A 27,025-nucleotide genomic window follows, 5' to 3' on the forward strand; every position below is an offset into this window, starting at 1 on the left:
CACAGTGTGGCTCCTTTATACCTCAATAGGATCAAGGGTTAATTTCTCCTTCAAGGATATTATTTGAGCAGCTAGGGGTTATTTATAACTGCTTTAATGTGAGAGTTTTTTTGGCTCATAGACTGTATGCTTTTGGCTTGGAACAAACAGATTTTACTTTCGTTTTTTAGTGTTGCGCAATTTATAATAGATTAGCGCCTTTTTCATAGCAGGGGAAGTCCTGTCTTTTGCCCCACGTGACGGGTGGGTCTTTTCATTTCCTACGATCCTGCTGCGGACATCATTCCTAAGGAAAGCGTTTTCACTGTTAGCTGTCTGGGTCTAGGAGGTGGTGAGTGCCCTAGCCATTGGGATTATAAAGGTGAGATTTTTTGAATAAAAGTGTTTACTTTTTGTCTGTCCTTCTGTAAATATATCTTGGCTATGGAGGACACTGATACTACATTAGAAGGTTCCGCTCCTTCTTCAATACTGATTAAAATTTCCTGTTTATATTGTGAGGAGACCGTGGTTTGCCCGCCTGCTCACTTTTGTTCCATTTGCCTAAGCACTGTTCTAAAGTCTAATAAGAGTGACAAGTCTGCTAATACTCATAGTGCTATTAGCCCCTCTGAGCCGTCTACCTCTCAGGAATCGGGGTCCGGAGAGATTACTACCCTCTCTACAGTACCCCGCTCCACATGCAGTTCCCCACGGCTCAACTACTCCTCCATCCGGAGGGTCCTTTTTTCCGGGGGACTTTACCGCGCAGTTACAATCAGTGGCGTCTGTGGCCCTAAGTGCCTTACCTCACTCTAGCAAATGTAAGAGAAAGGTTAATCATAGTTCTCCTGACCTAGAGTCATCTAAATATTTGTCGGATTTAGCTACTATGTCCCAGCTCATCCGAGGATGAGTTAACCTCTGTAGCTTCAGAGGGTGAACTTTCTAAATCGGAGACTTCAGTTTCTAAACCTCCTTCAGCGGAGGAACTTTAGATTTAAAATAGAGCATCTGCGTTTTTTAGTAAACGTGGTTCTGTCTACGCTAGAGGTTCCAGAGGCTACACTCCCTGAGGAACCTAAAATCTCTAAATTAGACAGGGTTTATGAAGACAGGAAGGTTCCTCTGACTTTTCCTGTGCCGGTTAAGATGGCGAACATTGTTAGTAACGAATGGGAAAGAATAGGAACTTCTTTTTACCCCTAGTCTACTTTTAAAAAATGATTCCCGGTCCCTGACTCTCAATTAGATTTGTGGGGCTCCATCCCAAAGGTGGATGGCTCTATTTCTACGCTGGCTAAGCGTATCACTATCCCTCTGGAGGATAGTTCTTCTTTTAGAGAGCCTATGGATAAGAAAATGGAAACCTTTCTGAGGAAGATGTTTCAACATACAGGGTTTTTATTTCAACCAGCAGCAGCTGGAGCCGCGGTTGCTGGAGCAGCTACCTACTGGTGCGACACTCTGTCGGAAGCTCATTGATATTTTAGATATTTTAATGTTTGATTTCTCATACCGTTTTGTTCCTCTGCCCCCTGCTCATTTCCTGGTTTAGTTATGTTACATGTAAGAGCGGTCCCACCCGCTCTATACGTGTTCATCCGTGTGCGTGAAGTTGTAACTAGTTACGATTGCTTTGTGCCGATGCGGCTAAGTCATTAGCTGTGTTTCCCTGTTGAGACTGTTCCGTGTCTCATGAACGCACTTCTATACAGGGACTAAATTCAATGAGAGATGCATGCACAATTGAAGGTGGGGGCGTAGAGTGAATATTTTCAGATACCACTGGGGGACCAATAAAATTAGTTAAAGTGATATTCGTCATCGCAAAATAAAGTGGGGTTTTTTTGAGGCATCCGATGGAACGGCGATATAGTGATGCGGATTGTAAGGTACAATAATGTGATAAATAGAGAAGATTTTTCATAATCATGAATTGAACTCAACATATTTTAAGCAGTATTTTGCATTGCCACATAAAGCTTGTGGATAGTTTACTGAATCATGAAAGAAAAAAATTGGGTTTAGTATCCCTTTAACTCAATAAAAGATCATTATGAAATATCAGCCAGAGGACCCCTGAATCTGGTCTTGAAACTCTGCAACACCAGAAGCAAGTGGTATAACACCAGTCCTGTCTTATAGTCTGTTTGACTTCAGAATTTACAAGCTTTAGAAAATTGTACAAATCTGATTACTCGTTCCACAGGAATCACGGAAACAAATTTATAAAATTATTTTGCAAATAGTGAAACATTAAGCCTAATTTAAAAAAAACTTACTCAGTGCAAAGTGATGGTGTTGTAGGTACAAGAACTTATCAAGGATTAATATGGTGGATTCACTCTTATTGCCAATGTACAGTCATCTGATTAAGATATTAAAATCTAAATAGATTTCATACACCCCCCTCTAAAAATGGCTGCTGCCATTTTGGAACTTAGGTTACACTGCAGGTATTTGAAGGATAGTTACTGCACATGTGCAAACAAGTCAGTACTGGAATGCAGTGAAATCTAGATTTCAACATGGCGGCACTCATGCCTAGAGTGAAGCGGGAAATATCCTCAATACTATTAATTATGTATACAGGTGGCCCTCAATTTACGTTGGTTTAATTTGCGCCGTTTTAGAATATAAACCTTTTTTTCAGTCATGTGACTGCTATTGGAAAGCATTGAGAAGCACTGTATTGATTAAAATAGCCAGTAGGTGAAGCTGTCCGTTTGTGTTGCAGCAAAGATATGCAAAGCCAGACACAGAAACAGGCTGGAATTAATTAGTCTAGCTAGACATGAGCTATCGAGCAGTTTTCATAGGAACAAGATCTTCCTGTCCATAAATCAGTCCAGATTGGAATGCAGAAAGAACTGTTTGCAGAAAAATGCAAGTAAAGTCTGTGTTGTGTGATTATTTTATAAGGTTTATATTGCAGTTTAGCAAATGTTTTTGTTCATTTAACTTAAATTAATTATATATTCTGTGTTGTGTGATTATTTGATACTGTTTATAATGCTGTTTAGCATTTAAAGTCTTCATTTCAAAGCTTTAAAAATAATGTATTAGGTGTTACTTATGACAATTTGAGAGGGGCCTGGAATCTAACTCCCTCACTTCCCATTGACTTACATTATAAACTGGGTTTCAATTTACAACGGTTTCAATTTACAACCATTCCCTCTGGAACCTAACCCCGGCGTAAACTGAGGGCTACCTGTGTGTATATGTATGTGTATATTTAAGTTTGAAGATGTGCTAAAGCCAATGTTTTTATGAATAAACAACAGTGAACCATTATCTACTTATTTTTGAGAGTTTATATATTGTCTGGTATAGCAGGCTTGGGATTGATTCCTCTACAACCGAGTGAGTGATATTGGTTCAACGTGTTTAAATGAGTAAATATTTTGCTTATTCTGAATGTGATGGGAGGGGGGGGGGGGGGCTTATACAATTTTTGCTTTCTACTTTTTTACTCTGGACTGGTGTGAGATGCTGGTTCTAAGAGTTTGTTTGCTGCACTAGGCTCCAGGAGGCTCGCTTGCAAGTGCTGAAGATGCTTCTAATGCAGCGGGAGGAGAAACAAGCTGAGATCAACGGAAAGAGACTGGACTCGCACTGGTGTAAGCGACAGACAGAGAAGGAAGAACGAATGAAACAAATCCGTAAAGAGCATATTAAAGGTATGGAAATAAGTTTAGTGTTTGTAATTAGAAAAGAGGGATCAGTATCTTTTATAATAAACAAAATATTCTATCAACTGAATTTACCAAAAAACAACAAATAGAGTTTAGCAATGCAGGGCAGCTTTGTCTGTCAAATAGTGGGATATCTGAAGAAGGGGAGAGACCCTGATTGCAGCCTGGCCAGGAAATTGGTTCTGTTTTTCAACCTAACACCCTACTCGCACGGAAATCTGATTGCATAATCTCAAATGCGCTAACCCAGCATGAAAATATTAATATTTCACATTCCAATGTTCTTCACATAGCAGAATATGTTCTATTTATTCACAAATAAATGTTTCTAAAATATATATCTATACCTGTGTATATAGATGAATGTATATAGGTATATCTATTTATAAATACTTAGAACATATTCCCCTATTTGCAGAAGTAAATACACAGTATAACACTTTTTTTTAAATACGAACTTAACTGCAAAGGGCTCCAATGCACTTATATATATGTCTATGTATGTGTACATATGTATTTATGTGTGTATATATGCCTGTAAATACATATATACACAAATAAATACATATGTACACACATATAAATAAATATATATACTTACATAAACATATTTAGAGATGTATATGTATCTCTGTTAAAGTCCTTTGCACCTGAGACCTCATATCTGTGAATCCGTATAACTTTTTTTGTGCAATTTATTTTAAAATATTTTTTTTAGCTAGTGTTATTATGAGTGTAATTATACTTTTCAATGTATTTTTGTTGTGTCTTGTGACACTTTTTTGTTTTGCGAAACAGTTCATTAGAGTTCTGAGGATGTGCTATCTTATTGTGCATTAACATCAATTGTGTTCCAAGCGATTGCGTTTACTTTTCAATATCAGCGCTTCAGCCACGATAAACCCCTTTTTGCTTGCACGTAACTGTTAGTGCGCTACCCGTAATCTGGCTCTTTATGTATCATTTGAGAGTTGAAATATTTCTGTTTTATACGAAGCAAATAGTGTGGTTTATTGTCTCACACTGTAGCCTTAAACAATTAGTTACTGCATACCTGTGTACCAATGTTATGAAGTGTTTACATAAACAGTCTTTATAAGTTTGCAAAGTCTTGATTTACTTTGCAGCACCAACACCCAATTTTCCACCGCCAATCATTTTCTATGTGGCTGGATTTTGCTTTTGCCTTGATCGGACAGAAAAAAAGTTTTTTTGTTTTTTTTAAAAATAATAAATAACATTTTACATGCACTCTAGTCGTTTATCAAAGAGAGACCTGCAAGATATTTCGTAAATGTATGAAAAAGATCTGGCTTTACATACCCCTATAATAAAATACCAGAACATTTTACAGAATATGTATTGTAATGCCCAGCGCCCGCTAGAACAGGAAAACTTACCCTGTGTTTGCTTTATCTCCTAGCGATCAGGAAACTGACTCATAAGATGGGCAACGTGGAAGGCAAGCTGGAGAGACGGAACATCATTCAGGAGTACTCAAACTATGGCTCGCAGACCTATGCCCCACTATCCCGCATTGGCTTCTTCCCAGACCAGCTGTCTGAAAACTATATAGTGAAAAGCGCCTTCCTCAGCTCATACCAAGGTGAGGCTCTCTCTGGCGTAGATGATATTGCCGGTGTTAGCTTTTACTATATAGTGAAAAGCGCCTTCCTCAGCTCATACCAAGGTGAGGCTCTCTCTGGCGTAGATGATATTGCCGGTGTTAGCTTTTACTATATAGTGAAAAGCACCTTCCTCATCTCATACCAAGGTGAGGCTCTCTCTGGCGTAGATGATATTGCCGGTGTTAGCTTTTACTATATAGTGAAAAGCGCCTTCCTCAGCTCATACCAAGGTGAGTCTCTCTCTGACGTAGATGATATTGCCGGTGTGAGCTTTACTATATAGTGAAAAGCGCCTTCCTCAGCTCATACCAAGGTGAGTCTCTCTCTGACGTAGATGATATTGCCGGTGTGAGCTTTACTATATAGTGAAAGGCGCCTTCCTCAGCTCATACCAAGGTGAGGCTCTCTCTGGCGTAGATGATATTACCGGTGTTAGCTTTTACTATATAGTGAAAAGCGCCTTCCTCAGCTCATACCAAGGTAAGGCTCTCTCTTGTGTAGATGATATTGCCGGTGTTAGCTTTACTACTATTAGTGTCTCACTGAATTTATCCTCTATCTCTCTCCACTAGCAACACTCAAAACACATCTGGTTAATTGTTATTTCTATATAGATTCATAAGTACATTTGTTTACCGCTGTCATTGTTTACGCTTTTCTGGTTGTGCAAAACCATTTGCTTACATTCTGCACTTCCTCCTAAGATTTAGCTTTATGCCTTTTTAAAGGGACATAAAACCCAATTTCTTTCATGTAATTGGCAAGAGTCCATGAGCTAGTGACATATGGGATATACAATCCTACCAGGAGGGGCAAAGTTTCCCAAACCTCAAAATGCCTATAAATACACCCCTCACCACACCCACAATTCAGTTTTACAAACTTTGCCTCCTATGGAGGTGGTGAAGTAAGTTTGTGCTAAGATTTCTACGTTGATATGCGCTTCTCAGCATTGTTGAAGCCCGATTCCTCTCAGAGTACAGCGAATGTCAGAGGGACGTGAAGGGAGTATCACTTATTGAATACGATGATTTCCCTAACGGGGGTCTATTTCATGGGTTCTCTGTTATCGGTCGTAGAGATTCATCTCCTACCTCCCTTTTCAGATCGACTATATACTCTCAATTTACCATTACCTCTACTAATAACTGTTTTAGTACTGGTTTGGCTATCTGCTATATGTGGATGGGTGTCTTTTGGTAAGTATGTTTTCATTTACTTAAGACACTCTCAGCTATGGTTTGGCACTTTATGCAATTATATAAAGTTCTAAATATATGTATTGTACTTATATTTGCCATGAGTCAGGTTCATGTATTTCCTTCTGCAGACTGTCAGTTTCATATTTGGGGAATATAAACATCTTTTAAATGAAATTTATTTCTTTCCTGGGGTTTAGTCTTTTTTTCAATTGACTACTTCTTACAAATTGCGGGCGGTATTAGGCCCGCGGGTGCGACAAATGCTAAACTTTATTGCGTCATTTTTGGCGCGAAGATTTTTTTGGCGCGAAAGAGTACGTCTATGACGCAAGTTCGTCATTTCCGGCGTCATGCTTGACGCCGAGACCTTTCACACGGTTCCGTCATTAGTGACGCAAGTGTGTCATTTCCGGTTATTTTTTGGCGCCAAAAAAGTTTAGTTACGTTGTGCGTCATACTTGGCGCCATACTTTTTCATTATTTCAATACCCCATTGATGTTTGCCTCTTGATTTTTTTCAATATCAGAGGGCTATGCTATTTGCATTTTTTCCCATTCCTGAAGGAAATAGATAATTTTGCTTTATATGTTGTTTTTTCTCTTACATTTTGCAAGATGTCTCACTTTGATCCTGCCTCAGAAGCTTCTGCTGGAACATTACTGCCTGACATCCGTTCTACCAAAGCTAAGTCATTAGTTATAAAATTGTAGAAATTATATCTCCGAATGTCATTTGTAATAGTTGTTTTGATAAACTTTTACATGCAGATAATGTGTCCATCAGTAATAGTACATTGCCAGTTGCAGTTCCTTCAACTTCTAATGCGCATGATATACCTGTAAATTTTAAAGAATTTATTTCTGATTCTATTCTGAAGGCTTTGTCTGCATTTTCACCTTCAAATAAATGTAATAGGTCTTTTTAAAACTTCTCATTTAGTTGATGAAATTTCAAATGACCAACAATATGATAATTTATCCTCTTCTGATAAGGATCTATCTTATTCAGTAGATCCTCCTCAGACATTGACACTGACAAATCTACTTATTTATTTAAAATTGAGTACATGCATTCTTTATTAAATGAAGTGTTAATTACTTTGGATATTGAGGTAACCAGTCCTCTTGACGTTCAGTCTAATGTTTTAATGCTGTTTTTAAACCTCCTGTGGTTTCTCCAGGGGTTTTTCCTATTCCTGAGGCTATTTCTGATATGATTTCTAAGGAATGGAATAAGACAGGTACTTCTTTTTATTCCTTCTTCAAGGTTTAAAAATTGTATCCTTTGCCAGCAAAATCTAGAGTTTTGGAAAAAGATCCCCAAAGTTGATGGGGCTATTTCTACTCTTGCTAAACGTACCACTATTCCTATGGAAGATAGTACTTCCTTTAAGGATCCTTTAGATAAGAAGCTTGAATCTTATCTAAGGAAGGCCTATTTATATTCAGGTCATCTTCTCAGACCTGCAATTTCTTTGGCTGATGTTGCGGTGGCATCAACTTTCTGGTTGGAGAATTTAGCGCAACATGAATTGGATTCTGACATATCTAGCATTATTCGCTTACTGCAGCATGCTAATCATTTTATTTGTGATGTTAGATCCATGTCTTTAGCTATATTAGCTAGAAGAGCTTTGTGGCTTAAATCTTGGAATGCTGATATGACATCTAAATCTAGATTACTATCTCTTTCTTTCCAAGGTAATAATTTATTTGGTTCTCAGTTGGATTCTATTATTTCAACTGTTACTGGGGGAAAGGGAGTTTTTTCTGCCTCAGGATAAAAAAACCTAAGGGTAAATCTAAGGCTTCTAACCGTTTTCGTTCCTTTCGTCAGAATAAGGAACAAAAACTCAATCCTCCCCCCAAGGAATCTGCCTCCAATTGGAAGCCTTCCTCAAATTGGAATAAATCCAAGCCTTTTAGGAAACCAAAGTCAGCCCCTAAGTCTGCATGAAGGTGCGGTCCTCATTCCAGCTCAGCTGGTAGGGGGCAGATTAAGGTTTTTCAAGGATATTTGGATAAATTCTGTTCAAAATCAATGGATTCAGAGCATTGTCTCTCTAGGCTATCGAATAGGATTCAGAGTAAGACCTCCTGTGAGAAGATTTTTTCTCTCACGTATCCCAGTAGATCCAGTAAAAGCTCAGGCTTTCCTGAAGTATGTTTCAGACCTGGAGTCTTCAGGGGTAATCATGCCAGTTCCTCTTCTGGAACAAGGTTTGGGGTTTTATTCAAATCTATTTCATTGTCCCAAAGAAGGAAAATTTATTCAGACCAGTTTTGGATCTGAAAATTTTGAATCGTTATGTAAGAGTACCAACTTTCAAGTTGGTGACTATAAGGACTATTCTGCCTTTTGTTCAGCGAGGACATTATATGTCCACAATAGACTTGCAGGATGCATACCTTCATATTCCGATTCATCCAGAACATTATCAGTTTCTGAGATTCTCTTTTCTAGACAAGCATTACCAATTTGTTGCTCTTCCATTTGGCCTAGCAACCGCTTCAAGAATCTTTTCAAGGGTTCTGGGTGTCCTACTCTCTGTAATCAGAGAACAGGGTATTGCGGTGTTTCCTTATTTGGACGTTATCTTGGTACTAGCTCAGTCTTTACGTACTGCAGAATCTCACACGATTCAACTAGTGTTGTTTCTTCGGAAACATGGTTGGAGGATCAATTTACCAAAAAGTTTCTTGATTCCTCAGACAAGGGTCACCTTTTTAGGCTTCCAGATAGATTCAGTGTCCATGACTCTGTCTCTAACAGACAAGAGACGTTTAAAATTGGTTGCAGCCTGCCGGCACCTTCTGTCTCAGCCATTCCCTTCAGTGGCTATGTGCATGGAAGTTTTAGGTCTCATGACTGCAGCATCGGACGCGATCCCCTTTGTTCGTTTTCACATGAGACCTCTTCAGCTTTGTATGCTGAATCAATGGTGCAGGGATTATACAAAGATATCACAATTAATATCCTTAAATCCCAATGTACGACACTCTCTGACATGGTGGATAGATCACCATTGTTTAGTTCAAGGGGCTTCTTTTGTTCGTCCAACCTGAACTGTGATCACAACAGATGCGAGTCTTTCAGGTTGGGGAGCTGTTTGAGGATCTCTGACAGCACAAGGGGTTTGGAAATTTCAAGAGGCGAAATTTCCAATAAATATTTTAGAACTCAGAGCTCTTCAGTTTTGGCCTCTGTTAAAGAGAGAACCGTTCATTTGTTTTCAGACAGACATTTTCACATCAGTGGCATATGTCAATCATCGGGGTGGGACTCACAGTCCCCACGCTATGAAGAAGTATCTCGAATACTTGTTTGGGCGGAATCCAGCTCCTGTCTAATCTCTGCGGTGCATATCCCAGGTGTAGACAATTAGGAAGCGGATTATCTCAGCCGCCAGACTTTACATCCAGGGGAGTGGTCTCTCCATCCAGATGTTTTTTCTCAGATTGTTCAGATATGGGGTCTTCCAGAGATAGATCTCATCTAAACAAGAAACTTCCCACATACCTATCCAGGTCCAGGGATGTTCAGGCGGAAGCAGTGGATGCGCTGATACTTTCTTGGTGTTTTCATCCTGCTTATATCTTCCCGCCTCTAGTTCTCCTTCCAAGAGTGATTTCCAAAAATCATCATGGAACAATCATTTGTGTTGCTGGTAGCGCCAGCATGGCCCCACAGGTTTTGGTATGCGGAACTGGTTCGGATGTCCAGTTGCCCGTCTTGGCCACTTCCGTTATGGCCAGACCTACTATCTCAAGGTCCTTTTTTCCATCAGGATCTCAAATCATTAAATTTGAAGGTATGGAAATTGAACGCTTAGTACTAAGTCATAGAGGTTTCTCTGACTCAGTGATTGATGCTATGTTTCAAGCTCGTAAATCAGTCTCTAGGAAGTTTTATTATAGAGTTTGGAAGACTTACATTTCATGGTGTTCTTCTCATAAATTCTCCTGGCATTCTTTTAGAATTCCTAGAATTTTTCAGTTTCTTCAGGATGGTTTGGATAAGGTTTTGTCTGCAAGTTCCTTGAAAGGACAAATCTCCGCTCTTTCTGTTTTATTTCACAGAAAGATTGCTATACTTCCTGATATACACTGTTTTGTACAGGCTTTAGTTCATATTAAGCCTGTCATTAAATCAATTTCTCCTCCTTGGAGTCTTAATTTGGTTCTGAAGGCTTTACAGGCTTCTCCAGTTGAGCCTATGCATTCTTTGGACATTTAACTACTTTCTTGGAAAGTGTTGTTCTTTTTGGCTATCTCTTCTGCTAGAAGAGTTTCTGAGCTATCTGCTCTTTCTTGTTAATCTTTCTGATTTTTCATCAGGATAAGGCGGTTTTGCAGACTTCATTTGAATTTTTACCTCAGGTTGTGAATTCTAACAACATTAGTAGAGAAATTGTTGTCTCTTCCTTGTGTCCTAATCCTAGCAATCCTTTGGAAAGATCCTTACATTCTTTGGATGTGGTGAGAGCTTTGAAATATTATGTTAAAGCTTTTTTAATTCATTAAGCTTATTTGGAGTCGGGTCAAGCCCCGCCTCAGAGAATTATAACTCATTCTACTAGATCAGTCTCCACTTTGTGGGCTTTTAAGAATGAAGCTTCAGTTGATCAGATTTGCAAAGCAGCGACTTGGTCCTCTTTGCATACATTTACTAAATTCTACCGTTTTTATGTATTTGCTTCTTCGGAAGCAGTTTTTGGTAGAAAAGTTCTTCAGGCAGCTGTTTCAGTTTGATTCTTCTGCTTCTGATTTAAGTTTTTTTTCTTTCAAAAATGAAAATAAACTATTTTTTTGGGTTGTGGATTAATTTTTTCAGCGGTATATGGCTGTTTTTATTTTATTCCCTCCCTGTTTAGTGACTCTTGAGTGGAAGACTCCACATCTTGGGTATTGATATCCCATATGTCACTAGCTCATGGACTCTTGCCAATTACATGAAAGAAAACATAATTTATGTAAGAACTTACCTGATAAATTAATTTCTTTCATATTGGCAAGAGTCCATGAGGCCCACCCTTTTTATGGTGGTTATGATTTTTTGTATAAAGCACAATTATTTCCAAATTTCCTTTGTTGATGCTTTCTACTCCTTTCTTTATCACCCCACTGCTTGGCTATTCGTTAAACTGAATTGTGGATGTGGTGAGGGGGTGTATTTATAGGCATTTTGAGGTTTGGGAAACTTTGCCCCTGCTGGTAGGATTGTATATCCCATATGTCACTAGCTCATGGACTCTTGCCAATATGAAAGAAATTAATTTATCAGGTAAGTTCTTACATAAATTATGTTTTTGTTTTCATGATTCAGATAGAACATACAATTATAAACAACTTTTCAACGTACTTCTATTTTAATTTTTTTTTGTTTCTTATTCTTGGTTGAAAAGCAGCAAGGTAAGCTTAGGAGTGTGCACGTGACTACAGCAGTTTTACAACAATGTTATACATCTGCAAGGGCACTAGATGGCAGCACTATTTTTCTTTCATGTAATTGGCAAGAGTCCATGAGCTAGTGACGTATGGTATATACAATCCTACTAGGAGGGGGCAAAGTTTCCCAAACCTCAAAATGCCTATAAATACACCCCTCACCACACCCACAATTCAGTTTTACAAACTGATTAAGTATTATTATTATTATTATTATTATCATCATCATTTATTTGTATGGCACAGCCAAATTCCGTAGCGCTGGGTTCAATGACAGAGATTTGAGATAAAATACAAAGCATAACAAAACTAAACAAATCTAGTACAGGAGGAAGAGGGCCCTGCTCAGGAGAGCTCACAGTCTGTAGGTTTAGGGTGCAGAGACAAAAGGTTGGGGTAGCTTGTTACATCGGTTGTAGTTGCAGCAGTGAGTCAGGCAGTTCATGTATTAGTTTTGTTCGGATGAGGGATGGAGGAGAGATGGTAAGCCTCTCTGAATAGGTGGGTCTGAAGCTATTCAAGGTTGGAGACAGTCTTATGGAGCGTTCCAGAGGACAGGAGCAGCACGTGCAAAGTCTTGGAGGCTGGAGTGGGACGTAGGGAAAACAAGAGTGTAGAGATGTAGATCAGAGGTTGATCAAAGAGGATGGGATGGGGAATATTTCACAATGAGAGAGGAAATGTAGTTGGGAGTTAGACTGTTGAGTGATTTGTAGGTTAGGGTTAATACTTTAAATTGTATTCTGGAGTGTATGGGGAGCCAGTGTAGAGACTGGCAGAGCGGAGCAGCTGATGTAGATCGGCGACTTAGGTGGATGAGTCTAGCAGAAGCATTCATAATAGATTGGAGGGAGGAGAGGCAGTGTTTTGTGTAAGTTTGTGTTTTGAAGTAAGTTTGTGCTTGATTTTTCTTCTATGATAAGTGCTTCTCAGCAATTTGAAGCCCAATTCCTCTCAGAGTACAGTGTTTGTCAGAGGGATGTGAAGGGAGTATCGCCTATTGATTTTATGGTTTTCCTTGTGGAAAATCTTTTCAAAGGTTCTCTGTTATCGGTCGTAGGGATTCATCTCCTACCTCCCTTTTCAGATGGAGGATATTCCCTTTATACCATTTACCTCTGCTGTTATTTTTCAGTACTGGTTTGGCTATCTGCTATATGTGGATGGGTGTCTTTCAGTAAGTATGTTTTCATTATTTAAGACACTCTCAGCTATGGTTTGGCCCTTTATGTATTAATATAAAGTTTTAAATATATGTATTTTACTTATATTTGCCATGAGTCAGGTCTATGTATATTTCCTTTTGCAGACTGTCAGTTTCAGTTTGGGAAGCATATTTTAGGAAGTTATTTTTCTTACCTGGGTTATAGTCCTTTTTTTTTTTTTTCAAATTGACTGCTTTTCTTTAAATTTTGCGTGCAAAATTAGGCTTGCAAGGTCGCAAAATGCTGTTATTTATTGCGTCATTCTTGGTGCGAGAATTTTTTTGGCGCGAAGGTACGCCTTTGACGCAAGTTCGTCATTTCCGGCGTCTTAGTTGACACCAGGTTTCCTTGCACGAGGTTGCGTCTTTTATGGCGCCAGTTGCGTTATTTCCGGATGTTGTTGGCGCCCAAAACATTTTTCAACTTCTTTTTGCATCGTAGGTCATACTTGGCGCCAAAAAATTTAGTTTTTTTTCCACCCCATTTCCTATATGCCTCTTGCCTTCTATATGCTCAGAGGGCTATGCTGTTTGCATTTTTTTTTTTTTTTTTGAAAATCTTTATTTATTCAAGAACATGCATCAAATCCAGTCCAACAAATAAACTTTGACATCTGGTATACATAGTAAAAGATATAGACATCTATTCCACTCATAGAGACGTCTTTACATTAAAGGGTAGTACAGAAAATAACAATGTAGGACAATGAACTGAACCAACACACGTCCCTGCATTTTTACTTTATTTTCTATCCTGCCTATCTCCTCCTAACCTTTACCTCCATCGCTATTCCTCATCCCCGGGGTGTCATCCCATTCATCTATTCTGAGTGTTTTAGTGCCTGCTTTCTCGGGATGAGACATAACCATCAAAATCAAGCCTCCACTCCCCTCTTAGCTGTGCTTCAAGGATGTAATCGGTGTTGCGAATCGGGTAGAGTACTTGTAACTGTTGATTCTGATCTAGTGTGTGCAAATAAACCTCCCATTTTCTCATGAAACGTTTTGTGCGTTGTTGGGCATCTCCCATGGTGTCTACCTGCTCGTAGAGCATTTGTCTATGTATTTCTCTCTTAAGCTGAGTCAAGGTTGGAGCCACATCTTTTAACCAGTTTTTGAGGATGATCTTCCTAGCCTGTATGATCACCATATGTGCGAATTGTGTATTTGTTTTGTTTAAGTTCTGACATTCTAAGAAAACAATTGATCTAACCGTTAGTGTAGTGACTGTGACTCCAATGGTTCGCATCCAGTGCTGGACCATCCCCCAGAACCTTACCAGTCTGGGGCATGTCCAGATCATATGTAGGAGATCTGCATTGGCTTGTTTACATTTCGGGCAAGCCCCTGCCGATTCTGTTTCCCATGCCTTGTATAGTTTGGGTGTGATATAGGCCATTTCCAATAACTTGGTGTGGGACTCCCTATGATCCATGGATAGTGTGGCTTTTTGGATCTTTTGGATGCTATGTTTGACTTGGGCAGCCGAGACCTCATCGCTTAACAGTGCAGACCATCTATCTCCAATATGTTTTTGTGTGTTCTCATTGTTTGCCTTTGTCAGTGCTTTGTAAATTGGGGTGATTGACGTGCTCCCTTGTGTGTGTAGCTTACATAGCTGGTAGATCGTCTGCTCATTCCCCAAAAACGTATCTGATTCTAGAAGCATGGATACATAGTGTCTCGCCTGGAGGTATGCGAAGTGGTGTGATCTCGGTAGGGCGTATCTTTCCTGTAAGTATGCAAATGTGTGTATTGTCTTTCCATCCCCCTCCAGTAACTTAGATACTACATTCAGTCCCAGTGTCTCCCAGTCTCTGAAGGCTTGCGTGGACAACCCTGGAATAAAGTTGGGATTCCCCTGTAATGGGATGTATGTAGAAGTTTCATGATTAAACTGCAGTTTGTTACATATTTTCCTCCATGCGAACAGGGGTTGCTGAATTAGTGCATGCTGTGTGAGGTGTTTATCAATCTTTGTGGCCTGCAGATGTGGCAACATAGCCAGCGACCACGGTGTCACAAGTTGGCGCTCTAAGTCAGGGATTGTGAACTTGCTCCCTCCTGTCAACCAATCTAACACATATTTAGCTTGAGTTGTCCAGCTATATAGTTCTATGTCTGGGACTCCCATGCCTCCTGAGTCAGTAGTACTTCTCATTCTGTCTGATTTAATTCTATGTTTCTTATTGGCCCAGATGAAGGAGAGGAATAGTGAGTTCCAAAATTTCAGATCTATTTTACTGAGTACTATTGGCAACATTTGCATTTTATACAAAATTTTGGGAAATAGGATCATTTTTATGAGGCCTATCCTGCCTGAAATCGAAAGTGGGAGCTTAGCCCAATGAGTGATTAGATCCATGGCTTCTCTTTTTAATGGGTTGTAGTTGGCTACATACCAATCATCTGGGTTTAATGACAGATCTACTCCTAGATACCGAAAGGATTTCCCTGCCACTTTAAAATTACAGTGAAAGTCAGGTACCACAGTGTTGTGGGTTAGCCAGATGATTTCTGTCTTATCAGTATTCATTTTATAGCCTGACACTTGACTGAATTTACTGATGATATCTATTAACTTGGGTATGTTGGAACTGGGATTTTGTATGTAAAGGACCATGTCATCCGCGAAGAGTGAGAGATGCAGTGTGGTTGTTCCCAATTTGAGGCCCTCTGTTTGTGCTCTAATTTTTATCGCTAGGGGTTCTAGAGCCAGGTCAAAGAGGAGGGGAGACAAGGGGCACCCCTGCCTCGTGCCTCTCTTCAATGTGAATGGTTGGGAGAGGGACCCATTCACCAAAATTGCTGCCTGTGGGTTGGAGTATAGGGTCTGTAATGCTTCAAGAAAGGGCCCTTCGATTCCGAATTTCCTAATGGTACAAAAAAGATGTTCCCAAAGGACCTTGTCAAAGGCCTTTTCCGCGTCCACAAGCAGTACACACGCCTCGTCTACCTCCATAATTGGCCTTTGTGTCTTTTTATTCCAGTAGTGTGTTAATATGATTTGGAGTGTTCTGACATTTTTTACTGCTGATCTACCTTTTATGAAACCCGTCTGATTCTCATGGATGATGTCTGGTAAAATTACTGCTAATCTCCCTGCCAAGATTTTTGTAAAAAGTTTATAGTCCGAGTTCATGAGTGAGATCGGCCTATATGAGGCTGGATTTAGATGGTCCTTGCCTGGTTTGTGTATCAGACTAACATTGGCTTCGGTGAATCTCCCTGCTTCTCTTAATTCCCCTTCCATGATATTATTAAAGAGCTCAGACAATGTCCCCGCTACTTCTTTCTGAAGCAGTTTATAAAACTCTCCCGGGAGACCATCCGGCCCGGGAGCTTTTTCTAAGGTCATGTTTCCTATTGCTTTCTCAATTTCTTCTACTGAGATGCGGGAGTTTAATAAATGGCGCTGGCTCTCTGAGATCTGAGGAAGCTTAATAGATTCCCAGAAGATTTCTCTGTGTAAGGGATTGACGGTTTGGGCTTTATAAAGATCTGAGTAATACTGTCTAAAGGTCTGTTGTATACCCTTTGTGTCAGATACTATTGTATTTTGGCTCTTGATAGCCGCTATGAAATTAGGAGTTTTAGTTAGTTTGGTAAGTCTAGCAAGCATTCTCCCTATTTTATTTCCGTATCTATAGAATCTAGCGTGGGCTTTTGTCATGTCTCTTGCTGAGCTCTGTAGTAGGAAGGTGTCTCTCTGTGTTTTGACAGTTTTGTATTGGAGCCTATGTGCCTCTGTAGGATTACGTAGGTAACGGTTTCTCGCATTAAGGAGCTGTTTTAGTAAGAGTTCTTCCCTTAGTCGTTTTTGCCTTCTAGAGGCGATCACATATGAGGTAACCACTCCTCTAAGTACTGCTTTTCCGGCTTCCCAGAAAAGAAGTGGGTTCTCCCTATGTCTAACGTTTAGGGTACAATATGCCAGCCACTCTCCCACTAAATGGTTCCTAAGATTAGCATCATGCATCAGATATCTAGGAAATGTCCAACCCTCTCTGTGTGTTTTAGTGGAGTCAGTTTTTATTGTAAGTGTGATAGGGGCGTGATCAGAAATCGTAGGGCTATCTATTTTGGTGTCTAGAATTCTCACATTAAGGGACGGGGATGTCAGAAAATAGTCTATGCGTGATAAGGTGTCCTTAGTAGGTGTGATGCATGTGTAGTTTCTTGTTTCAGGATTTCTCTCCCTCCAAATATCAACAAGCTGTAGTGCTTTTTTGAACTTATTCAATATGATAGAATCTTGTTTCACATTGTATTGTCTGCTAGGGCCAGTAGAGGCGCATTGTGGGTTTCTGTATCTATCAGCCGGAACCTGAGGTGTAATGTTGTAGTCCCCTCCTAGGATTACTGGTGTATCTGCCATTTTTAAAAGGTGTATCCTCATATCACTCCAAAACTCTTTTTTGTGTGTATGTGGTCCATATACTCCTCCCAAAATCAGGGGAAGCCCCTCTAAGCTAATCTTGAGGAGGACAAATCTTCCTAGGGGATCTAGTATGGTCTGGGAGATTACATAGTTAAGATTCCTCCTGAATAAAAAGGCTACTCCTCTGGCTCTGCTGTTTTCATATGGCGTGTATAGAACCTCTCCAACCCACTGCTGTTTTAGTTTCTGATGCTCGCTTGGTTTTAGATGGGTCTCCTCTAATATAGCTATGTCAGCTTTGTGGGATTTTAAATACTTAAGTATGGCTTTCCGTTTTATAGGAGATGTGATACCCCCCACATTCCAAGATATTATGCGTACTCCCATGATTTAAAAGTATCTCTGCCCCCTTTTTTGTACAGAATAGATAAGTAGTATGTCTACTGCGTATGTATTGATGGGACGACACCCCGGGGAATTACCTGAATTGTCACAGTGTCACGAAGTACTTATTTCAGCTCTCTCAGAGGATGCGTTCTAAATCTGGTATGTGAAGAAGAGAAAAAAGGAAAAGGGATGGAGAACAATTCGTTGAACACAACAAGCTACTGAGCTCACCAATTCCAACTCTGGTCAAATATAACAATAACTAAGCTGTGTAAATAACTGAACAGTATAAACATTTGAAGAACCCCCCCCCCCCCCGCCCACCCCCCCCCCCAACCCACACTTTCAAAAAAGGATATGTGGCCTGTACCGCGCATTGCGCGGCGAGGCCTATGGTAAGAGCATAAAGTTTTCAGCCTTTTCATAATATCCTCTCCTAATGAGAAGAATCTGTATAGTGTTCATGTGCAATAAGTTAATGAGACTTAGTCATATCTTGTCAATCCTCATCATCTCCACTCTGGTTCGCCTCTTCCTCGAGTGAGTTGTTCCTTCTTGGCTTGTGAGATTCCATGAAGATCTTGAGTTGGGAGGTGTTGTCGAAGAATTTCGGGCCATGCGCTGTCTGTATCTTGAGCTTCGCCGGGTATAGTAGTGCGATAGATTCACCTCTCTCTAGCAGTTCTTTACAGTAGGGAGAGAATTCTCTCCTTTTTTTAGCCACTTCAGCGGAATAGTCTTGGAATATATGAATCCTGCACCCCTCGTGGGTTAGCTCTGATGTTTGTCTGTATGCTTTAAGGAGCATGGTCTTGTCCTTAAAGTTAAGGTATTTGATCATGACTTGTCTGGTTTGGGTATTTTGACCTCCTTTCTGTTGTTGCAGTTGTCCCACTCTATGCGCCCTTTCAGCAACGCATGGTATATTGGCGTTAGCCAGACCCAGCAATTTTGGCAGAGTTTGTTCAGCAAAGTCAATAAGATGTGAGCCAGGGATGGATTCAGGGAGGCCAACTACTCGGATGTTATTCCGTCTGGACCTATTCTCTAGGTCATCTAACTTGTCCTGGAGCAGTTTGTTTTGCCTTTGTAGTTGTGCAACGTTCAGTGTGGCTTCTCTCTGCTGATCCTCATTATCTGCTACTTTTTGTTCGACCGTGTTAAGTCTCGTGGAGAAGGCTTTCAAGTCTGTAGTTATTGTGTCTAACCCTGTTTGCAATTGCTCGATCTTGGGGAGAAAAAGAGCTGACAATTGGGACACTATAGGGTGGGTCTCTTGCTGAGTCATTTCCTGTAAATCAGAGGAGGTTGAAGGTGGCATATGAACTTCTGCTTGACTTTTAAGTCTTCTGTCCTGTTGCCGTGACTTGCTTGTCATTTTGTCAGTACTTTTGTTATACAGCGTATAATACTTTTGCATGCAAGCACGGTAGCGCTCTGGCTCCTACGCTAAGGGCAGGACCAGCAGCTTGTGAGCGTTCAGAGTGTAAAATACTAGAAGTGTGTTCAAGGGCTACTGCTCCTCACTGTGGGTATATGACAAAAGTCTCTGAGTAGGATTGCTAACAGGTCTTCAGTATTAACACATGTTGTAAAGATAATGATTCATAATTTCTTTTTCAGCCTTAACTCCGCTCAGGGAGAAAGGGAAAATAAGCTCAGGCTGAAGATTAGGATGTGGGAGGGGGGGGGGCCCAGGGAAGGGGGGGGGGGGGACCCAGCCGGTCTTACGCCATCTTCATATCAGTACTTCTTTTCCAAAAACAAAAGTTCCTGTAGGTGTGATACAAAGATGGGATTCCAAATCCCTGCAGTCACTTAATTGAGTTTCATCTCTAAATGCAATAAAATAAAGCTGAACAGGGTAGTAGAGGTTGTTGTGCTTGCCTCGCAAAAACTATGGTTAAAAGGGGCACAGAGCTTCTCAAGCAGCGTGGCTAGGGTGTCTGCCTTCTTTTATAATCTGTTTATAGTTCCTTGCTCCTTTGTGTGGGAGTATAAGGTGTCGTACTTTACAAACTTGGTAGGTGATATCAAGGAGCTGTAGGATACCTCTAAACTAGCATGCGAAGTAGATTGTCAGAAAGAGTTACTGGCAGCAGATTCAATTTCACTGAGCAATAAAGTGTATCCGCTTTTTAGTGAGACCCTTTTGCTCCTCTTGTTTTGTTTTGTTTTGTTTTGGGGGATCCCCCACACTCCCCTACAACCAGTGTGATTACCCCCGGGTTCTAGGATGTCTTTGTGGTCTGCAAGACCTGATATATATCCCCCTCTGTGTTAGAGCCGTTATCCAAGATGGCGGCTATGAGACTGTTGCGCAACTCACCGACCGGCTGGGCTGTGTCAGATCTCCGTGTCCCAGTAGCAAGGTCCTAATCTCCACACCAGGGTGCGACCAGGTAACTTGATTCTTTGCCTCCACTCGAGGTTTACTGTTAGGAGGGTCCGTTCCTTCTGAACTCTGCCGCGGTCTTACACGTGGCTTCTTCTTTTTTTTTTTTCCTTGCCGATGGGGGAGCAGATGTTCACGCTCCCTGCTGATCTGTGTCCGGGCAGGTAAATGGAGTATATCCTGCCAAGGAATGTAGCTTTCCGGGCTGTTGGTAGCAAAACCTCAGGTATATGAGCCCTAAAGTACGGAGCTCCACAATCCTGCTGCCTACTGCTTCGCCCGCCCACCGGAAGTCCTGCATTTTTTTTTTCTTTTTTTCTTTTTACATTTTGAAAGATGTCTCAATCTGATCCTGTCTCAGAAGCAACTGTTGGAACCCTGCTGCCTGTTCACAGTTCTACCAAAGCTAAGTGTATCTGTAGTAAGTTAACTGAGATTATATCTCCAGATGTAGTATGTAACAGTTGTCATGATAAGCTTTTGAACGCAGAAAACGTTTCCATCAGTACTAGTACAGTTTCTGTTGTTCCTTCAACATCTAATGTACATGATATCCCTGTTGATATGAAAAAATTATATTGCTGATGCGATACAGAAGGCTTTGTCTGCTATTCCACCTTCTAATAAATGTAAAAGGTCTTTTAAAACTTCTCATAAAAATTATCAAATTTCTAATGACCGACAACATACTGAAATATCCTCCTCTTATGAGGATCTCTCTGATTCAGAAGATCCTACCTCAGACATTGACACTGACAAATCTATTTATCTTTTCAAGATTGAGTATATTCGTTCCTTGTTAAAAGAAGTGTTGGTTACTTTGGATATTGGGGAGCCTAGTCCTCTTGATATCAAAACTTGTAAACGTTTAAATTCTGTTTATAAACCTCCTGTGGCTACTCCTGAGGTTTTTCCAGTTCTTGATGCTATTTCTGATGTGATTGCTAAGGAATGGATTAAGCCTGGTACTTCTTTCATTCCTTCTAGGTTTAAAAGGTTGTACCCTTTGCCAGCGGCTAGATTAGAGTTTTGGGAAAAAGTCCCCGAAGTTGATGGGGCTATTTCTACTCTTGCTAAACTTACTATTATTCCTATGGAAGACAGTACTTCTTTTAAAGATCCTTTAGATAGGAAACTGGAATCGTATCTAAGGAAAGCTTATTTATATTCTGGCTATATTCTCAGGCCTGCTGATGTTGCGGCTGCATCAACCTTTTGTTTGGATAGCTTAGCGCAACAGGAAACAGATCCTTATTTGTCTAGCATTGTTCTTTTGCTTAAGCATGCTAATCATTTTATTTGTGATGCTATTTTTGATATCCTAAAAATTGATGTTAAATGTATGTCTTTAGCTATTTTAGCTAGAAGAGCTTTATGGCTCAAATCTTGGAATGCTGACATGGTATCTAAGTCTAGATTACTATCTATTTCTTTCCAAGGTATCAATTTATTTGGTTCTCTGTTAGATTCAATTATTTTAACCATCACTGGGGGGAAGGGAGATTTTTGCCTCAGGATTAAAGATCTAAGGGTAAATCTAAAGCTTCTAATCGTTTTCGTTCTTTTCGACAGAATAAGGAACAGAAAACCAATCCTTCCCCTAAAGACTCTGGTTCCAATTGGAAACCTTCTTCAAGTTGGAATAAACCCAAGCCTTTTAAGAAACCAAAGTCAGCCCCCAAGTCTGCATGAAGGTGCGGCCCTTGATCCAGTTCAGCTGGTGGGGGGCAGATTGAAATTATTCCAAGACATTCAAGCAGATTCTGTTTAAAATCAGTGGATTCAGAGTATTGTCTCTCTAGGGTATCGAATAGGATTCAGAGTAAGACCTCCTGTGAGAAGATTCTTTCTCTCTCACGTTCCAGCAAATCCGGTGAAGGCTCAGGCTTTTCTGAAGTGTGTTTCAGATCTAGAGCTTTCAGGGGTAATAATTCCAGTTCCGTTTCAGAAACAGGGTCTGGGGTTTTATTAAAATCTATTCATTGTCCCAAAGAAAGAAAATTCATTCTGGCCAGTTCTGGATATGAAGTTTTTGAATCGTTTTGTAAGAGTCCCAACTTTCAAGAAGGTGACTATGAGGACTGCCTTTTGTTCAGCAAGGTCATTATATGACTTACAGGATGCATATCTTCACATTCCGATTCATCCAGACCACTATCGGTTTCTGAGATTCTCTTTTCTAGACAATCATTACCAATTTGTCGCTCTTCCATTTGGCCTAGCAACAGCTCCAAGGATCTTTTTGAAGGTTCTCGGTGCCCTTCTATCTGTAATCAAAGAACAGGGTATTGCTGTGTTTCCTTATTTGGACGATTTCTTGGTACTAGCTCAGTCTTTACATTTAGCCGAATCTCACACAAATCAACTAGTGTTGTTTCTTCAAAGACATGGTTGGAGGATCAATTTACCAAAGAGTTTGTTGATTCCTCAGACAAGGGTCACCTTTTTAGGTTTCCAGATAGATTCAGTGTCCATGACTCTCTTTAGCAGACAGACGAATGAAATTGGTTTCAGCTTGTTGAAACCTTCAGTCTCATTCATTCCCTTCAGTGGCTATGTGCATGGAAGTTTTAGGTCTCATGACTGCAGCATCGGACGTGATCCCCTTTGCTCTTTTTCATATGAGACCTCTCCAGCTTTGTATGCTGAATCAATGGTGCAGGGATTATACTCGGATATCACAATTGATATACTTAAATCCCAACATTCAACTCTCTCTGACTTGGTGGTTAGACCATCATCGTATAGTTCAAGGGGCTTCTTTTGTTCGTCCTACCTGGACTGTGATCACAACAGATGCAAGTCTTTCAGATGGGGAGCTGTCTGGGGATGTCTGACAGCACAAGAGGTTTGGAATCCTCAAGAGGTGAGGTTACCAATCAATATTTTATAACTCCGTGCTATTTTCAGGGCTCTTCAAGTTTGGCCTCTGTTAAAGAGATAACCATTCATTTTGTTTTCAGACGGACAATATCACAACTGTGGCATATGTCAATCATCAGGGTGGGACTTACAGTCCCCTAGCTATGAAAGAAGTATCTTGGATCTTGGTGGAATCCAGCTCTTGTCTAATTTCTGCGGTGCATATCCCAGGTGTAGACAATTGGGAAGCGGATTATCTCAGCCGTCAGACCTTACATCCGGGGGAGTGGTCTCTCCATTCAGATGTATTTTGTCAGATTGTACAGATGTGGGGTCTTCCAGAAATAGATCTGATTGCTTCTCATCTAAACAAGAAACTTCCCAGGTACCTATCCAGGTCCAGGGATCCTCAGGCGGAGATGGTGGATGCTTTAGCAGTTCCTTGGTTTTACCAACCTGCTTATATCTTTCTGCCTCTAGTTCTTCTTCCAAGAGTGATCTCCAAGATCATTATGGAACAATTGTATGTGTTTCTGATAGCACCAGTGTGGCCTCACAGGTTTTGGTATGCGTATCTTGTCCGAATGTGAAGTTGCCAGCCTTGGCCACTTCCTTTAAGACCAGACCTTCTGTCTCAAGGGCCGCTTTTCCATCAGGATCTCAAATTATTAAATTTGAAGGTGTGGAAATTGAACGCTTAGTGCTTAGTCAAAGAGGTTTCTCTGACTCTGTGATTAATACTATGCTACAGGCTCGTAAGTCTGTTTCAAGGAAGATTTATTATCGAGTTTGGAAGACCTATATTTCATGGTGTTCTTCTCATAAATTCTCCTGGAATTCTTTTCATTCTTCAGGATTGTTTTCATAAAGGTTTGTCTGCAAGTACTTTGAAGGGACAAATCTCTGCTTCTTCTGTTTTATTTAATAGAAAGATTGCTAAGCTTCCTGATATTCACTGTTTTGTTCAGGCTTTGGTTCGTATCAAGCTTGTTATTAAATCAATCTCTCCTCCTTGGAGTCTTAATTTGGTTTTGAAGACTTTGCAGGCTCCTCCGTTTGAGCCTATGCATTCTTTGGATATTAAACTACTTTCTTGGAAAGTGTTGTTTCTTTTGGCTATTTCTTCAGCTAGAAGAGTTTGCGAATTGTCTGCTCTCTCTTGTGAGTCACCTTTTCTGATTTTTCATCAGGATAAGGCTGTTTTGCGGACTTCGTTTTTATTTCTTCCTAAGGTTGTGAATTCTAACAACATTAGTAGTGGAAATTTTATGTTCCTTCCTTGTTTCCTAATCCCAAGAATTGTCTTGAAAGATCTTTACATTCTTTGGATGTTGTAAGAACTTTGAAATATTATGTAGAAGCTACTAAAGATTTCAGGAAGACTTCTAGTCTATTTGTTGTTTTCTCTGGTTCTAGAAAAGGTCAGAAAGCTTCTGCCATTTCTTTGGCATCTTGGTTAAAGCTTGGAAAGTGTTGTTTCTTTTGGCTATTTCTTCAGCTAGAAGAGTTTGCGAATTGTCTGCTCTCTCTTGTGAGTCACCTTTTCTGATTTTTCATCAGGATAAGGCTGTTTTGCGGACTTCGTTTTTATTTCTTCCTAAGGTTGTGAATTCTAACAACATTAGTAGTGGAAATTTTATGTTCCTTCCTTGTTTCCTAATCCCAAGAATTGTCTTGAAAGATCTTTACATTCTTTGGATGTTGTAAGAACTTTGAAATATTATGTAGAAGCTACTAAAGATTTCAGGAAGACTTCTAGTCTATTTGTTGTTTTCTCTGGTTCTAGAAAAGGTCAGAAAGCTTCTGCCATTTCTTTGGCATCTTGGTTAAAGCTTTTGATTCATAAAGCTTATTTGGAGGAGGGTCAGGCCCCGCCTCAGAGGATCACAGCTCATTCTACTAGATCAGTCTCTACTTCTTGGGCTTTTATGAATGAAGCTTCAGTTGATGAGATTTGCAAAGCAGTAACTTGGTCTTCTTTGCATACATTTACTAAATTTTACCATTTTTCTGTATTTGCTTCTTCTGAAGCAGTTTTTGGTAGAAAAGTTCTTCAGGCAGCTGTTTCAGTTTGATTCTTCTGCTTATGTTTTAAGTTTTTTTCTTTAAATTTATGAGAAAAACTAAAAAATTTTTGTGGATTTAATTTTTTCAGCGGAAAATGGCTGTTTTTATTTTATCCCTTCCTTTCTAGTGACTCTTCTGTGGACTTCCACATCTTGGGTATTGCTATCCCATACGTCACTAGCTCATGGACTCTTGCCAATTACATGAAAGAAAACATAATTTATGTAAGAACTTACCTGATAAATTAATTTCTTTCATATTGGCAAGAGTCCATGAGGCCCACCCTTTTTATGGTGGTTATGATTTTTTGTATAAAGCACAATTATTTCCAAATTTCCTTTTTTTTATGCTTTTTACTCCTTTCTTTATCACCCCACTACTTGGCTATTCTTTAAACTGAATTGTGGGTGTGGTGAGGGGTGTATTTATAGGCATTTTGAGGTTTGGGAAACTTTGCCCCTTCTGGTAGGATTGTATATCCCATACGTCACTAGCTCATGGACTCTTGCCAATATGAAAGAAATTAATTTATCAGGTAAGTTCTTACATAAATTATGTTTTTCATGAAAGAAATATGCCCGCTACCTATCTTACGGGCAGATTACGAGTTTTTGTCGGTAAGGCTGTGCGGTGCTGACACTCCTTTTTTTCTTACCGCTCACTTAAGCCAACGCTGGTATTACGAGTTTTCTGCAAGCCGGCGTTAGCCTCAGAAAAGTGAACGTTGAGCAAAATTTAGCTCCACATCTCACCTCAATACCAGCGTTGCTTACGGTAGCGGTAAGATGGCAAAACGTGCTCGTGCACGATTTCCCCATAGGAAGCAATGGGGCTGAGCTGAGCTGCTGAGCTGAAAAAAAACCTGCAAAAAAGCAGCGTTCTGCTCCTAACGCAGCCCCATTGTTTCCTATGGGGAAATAAAAGTTATGTCTGCACCTAACACCCTAACATGAACCCCAAGTCTAAACACCCCTAATCTTTTTATTTACCCCTAATCTGCCCCCCCCCCCACGTCGCCGCAACTATATTAAATTTATTAACCCCTAATCTTCCGACCCCAGCGTCACCGCTACTATATTAAATTTATTAACCCCTAAACCTAAGTCTAACCCTAAGTCTAACCCTCCCTAACTTAAATATAATTTTAATTAAACAAAATAAATTTAACATAATTAAATAAATTAATCCTATTTAAAACAAAATACTTACCGATAAAATAAATTTATTTTTTCGTAATTTAGTTTATTTTATTTAATTGTAATTAATTGTAGGTAGTTTAGGTAATTAGTTTAATTATAGTGTAGTGTTAGGTGTAATTGTAACTTAGGTTAGGGTTTATTTTACAGGAAACTTTGTATTTATTTTAACTAGGTACAATAGTTATTAAATAGTTATTAACTATTTAATAACTACCCAGCTAAAATAAGTACAAAATTACCTGTAAAATAAAGGGGGGATTGGGTGGGTTTTAGAGTAGGGTTGGGTGTGTGGGTGGTGGGTTTTAATGTTGGGGGGATATTGTATTTTTTTTTTACAGGTGAAAAAGCTGATTACTTTGGGGCAATGCCCCACAAAAGGCCCTTTTAAGAGGTATTTGTAATTTAGTATAGGGTAGGGAATTTTATTATTTTGGGGGGCTTTTTTATTTTATTAGGGGGATTAGATTAGGTGTAATTAGTTTAAAATTCTTGTAATTCTTTTTTTTGCTGTAATTTAGTGGGGGGGTTTTCTTCGTAATTTAGTTTATTTAATTTAATTGTAATTAATTGTA

General features: G+C 39.8%; 1 protein-coding gene across 1 annotated transcript in view; it reads left to right on the forward strand.

Annotated features, from left to right (window-relative positions):
* The window catches only part of CFAP91 (cilia and flagella associated protein 91), a 241,352-nt gene that overhangs the window by 86,278 nt on the left and 128,049 nt on the right, over positions 1 to 27,025 (forward strand). The window contains exons 8-9 of the mRNA XM_053705787.1: positions 3,508 to 3,665; positions 5,104 to 5,286. Of these exons, the coding sequence (XP_053561762.1) occupies positions 3,508 to 3,665; positions 5,104 to 5,286 (341 nt within the window). The remainder of the gene's footprint in view (positions 1 to 3,507; positions 3,666 to 5,103; positions 5,287 to 27,025) is intronic.

This window comes from Bombina bombina, chromosome 3 (genome assembly GCF_027579735.1).
Source record: "Bombina bombina isolate aBomBom1 chromosome 3, aBomBom1.pri, whole genome shotgun sequence".
Taxonomy (NCBI): Eukaryota; Metazoa; Chordata; class Amphibia; order Anura; family Bombinatoridae; genus Bombina; species Bombina bombina.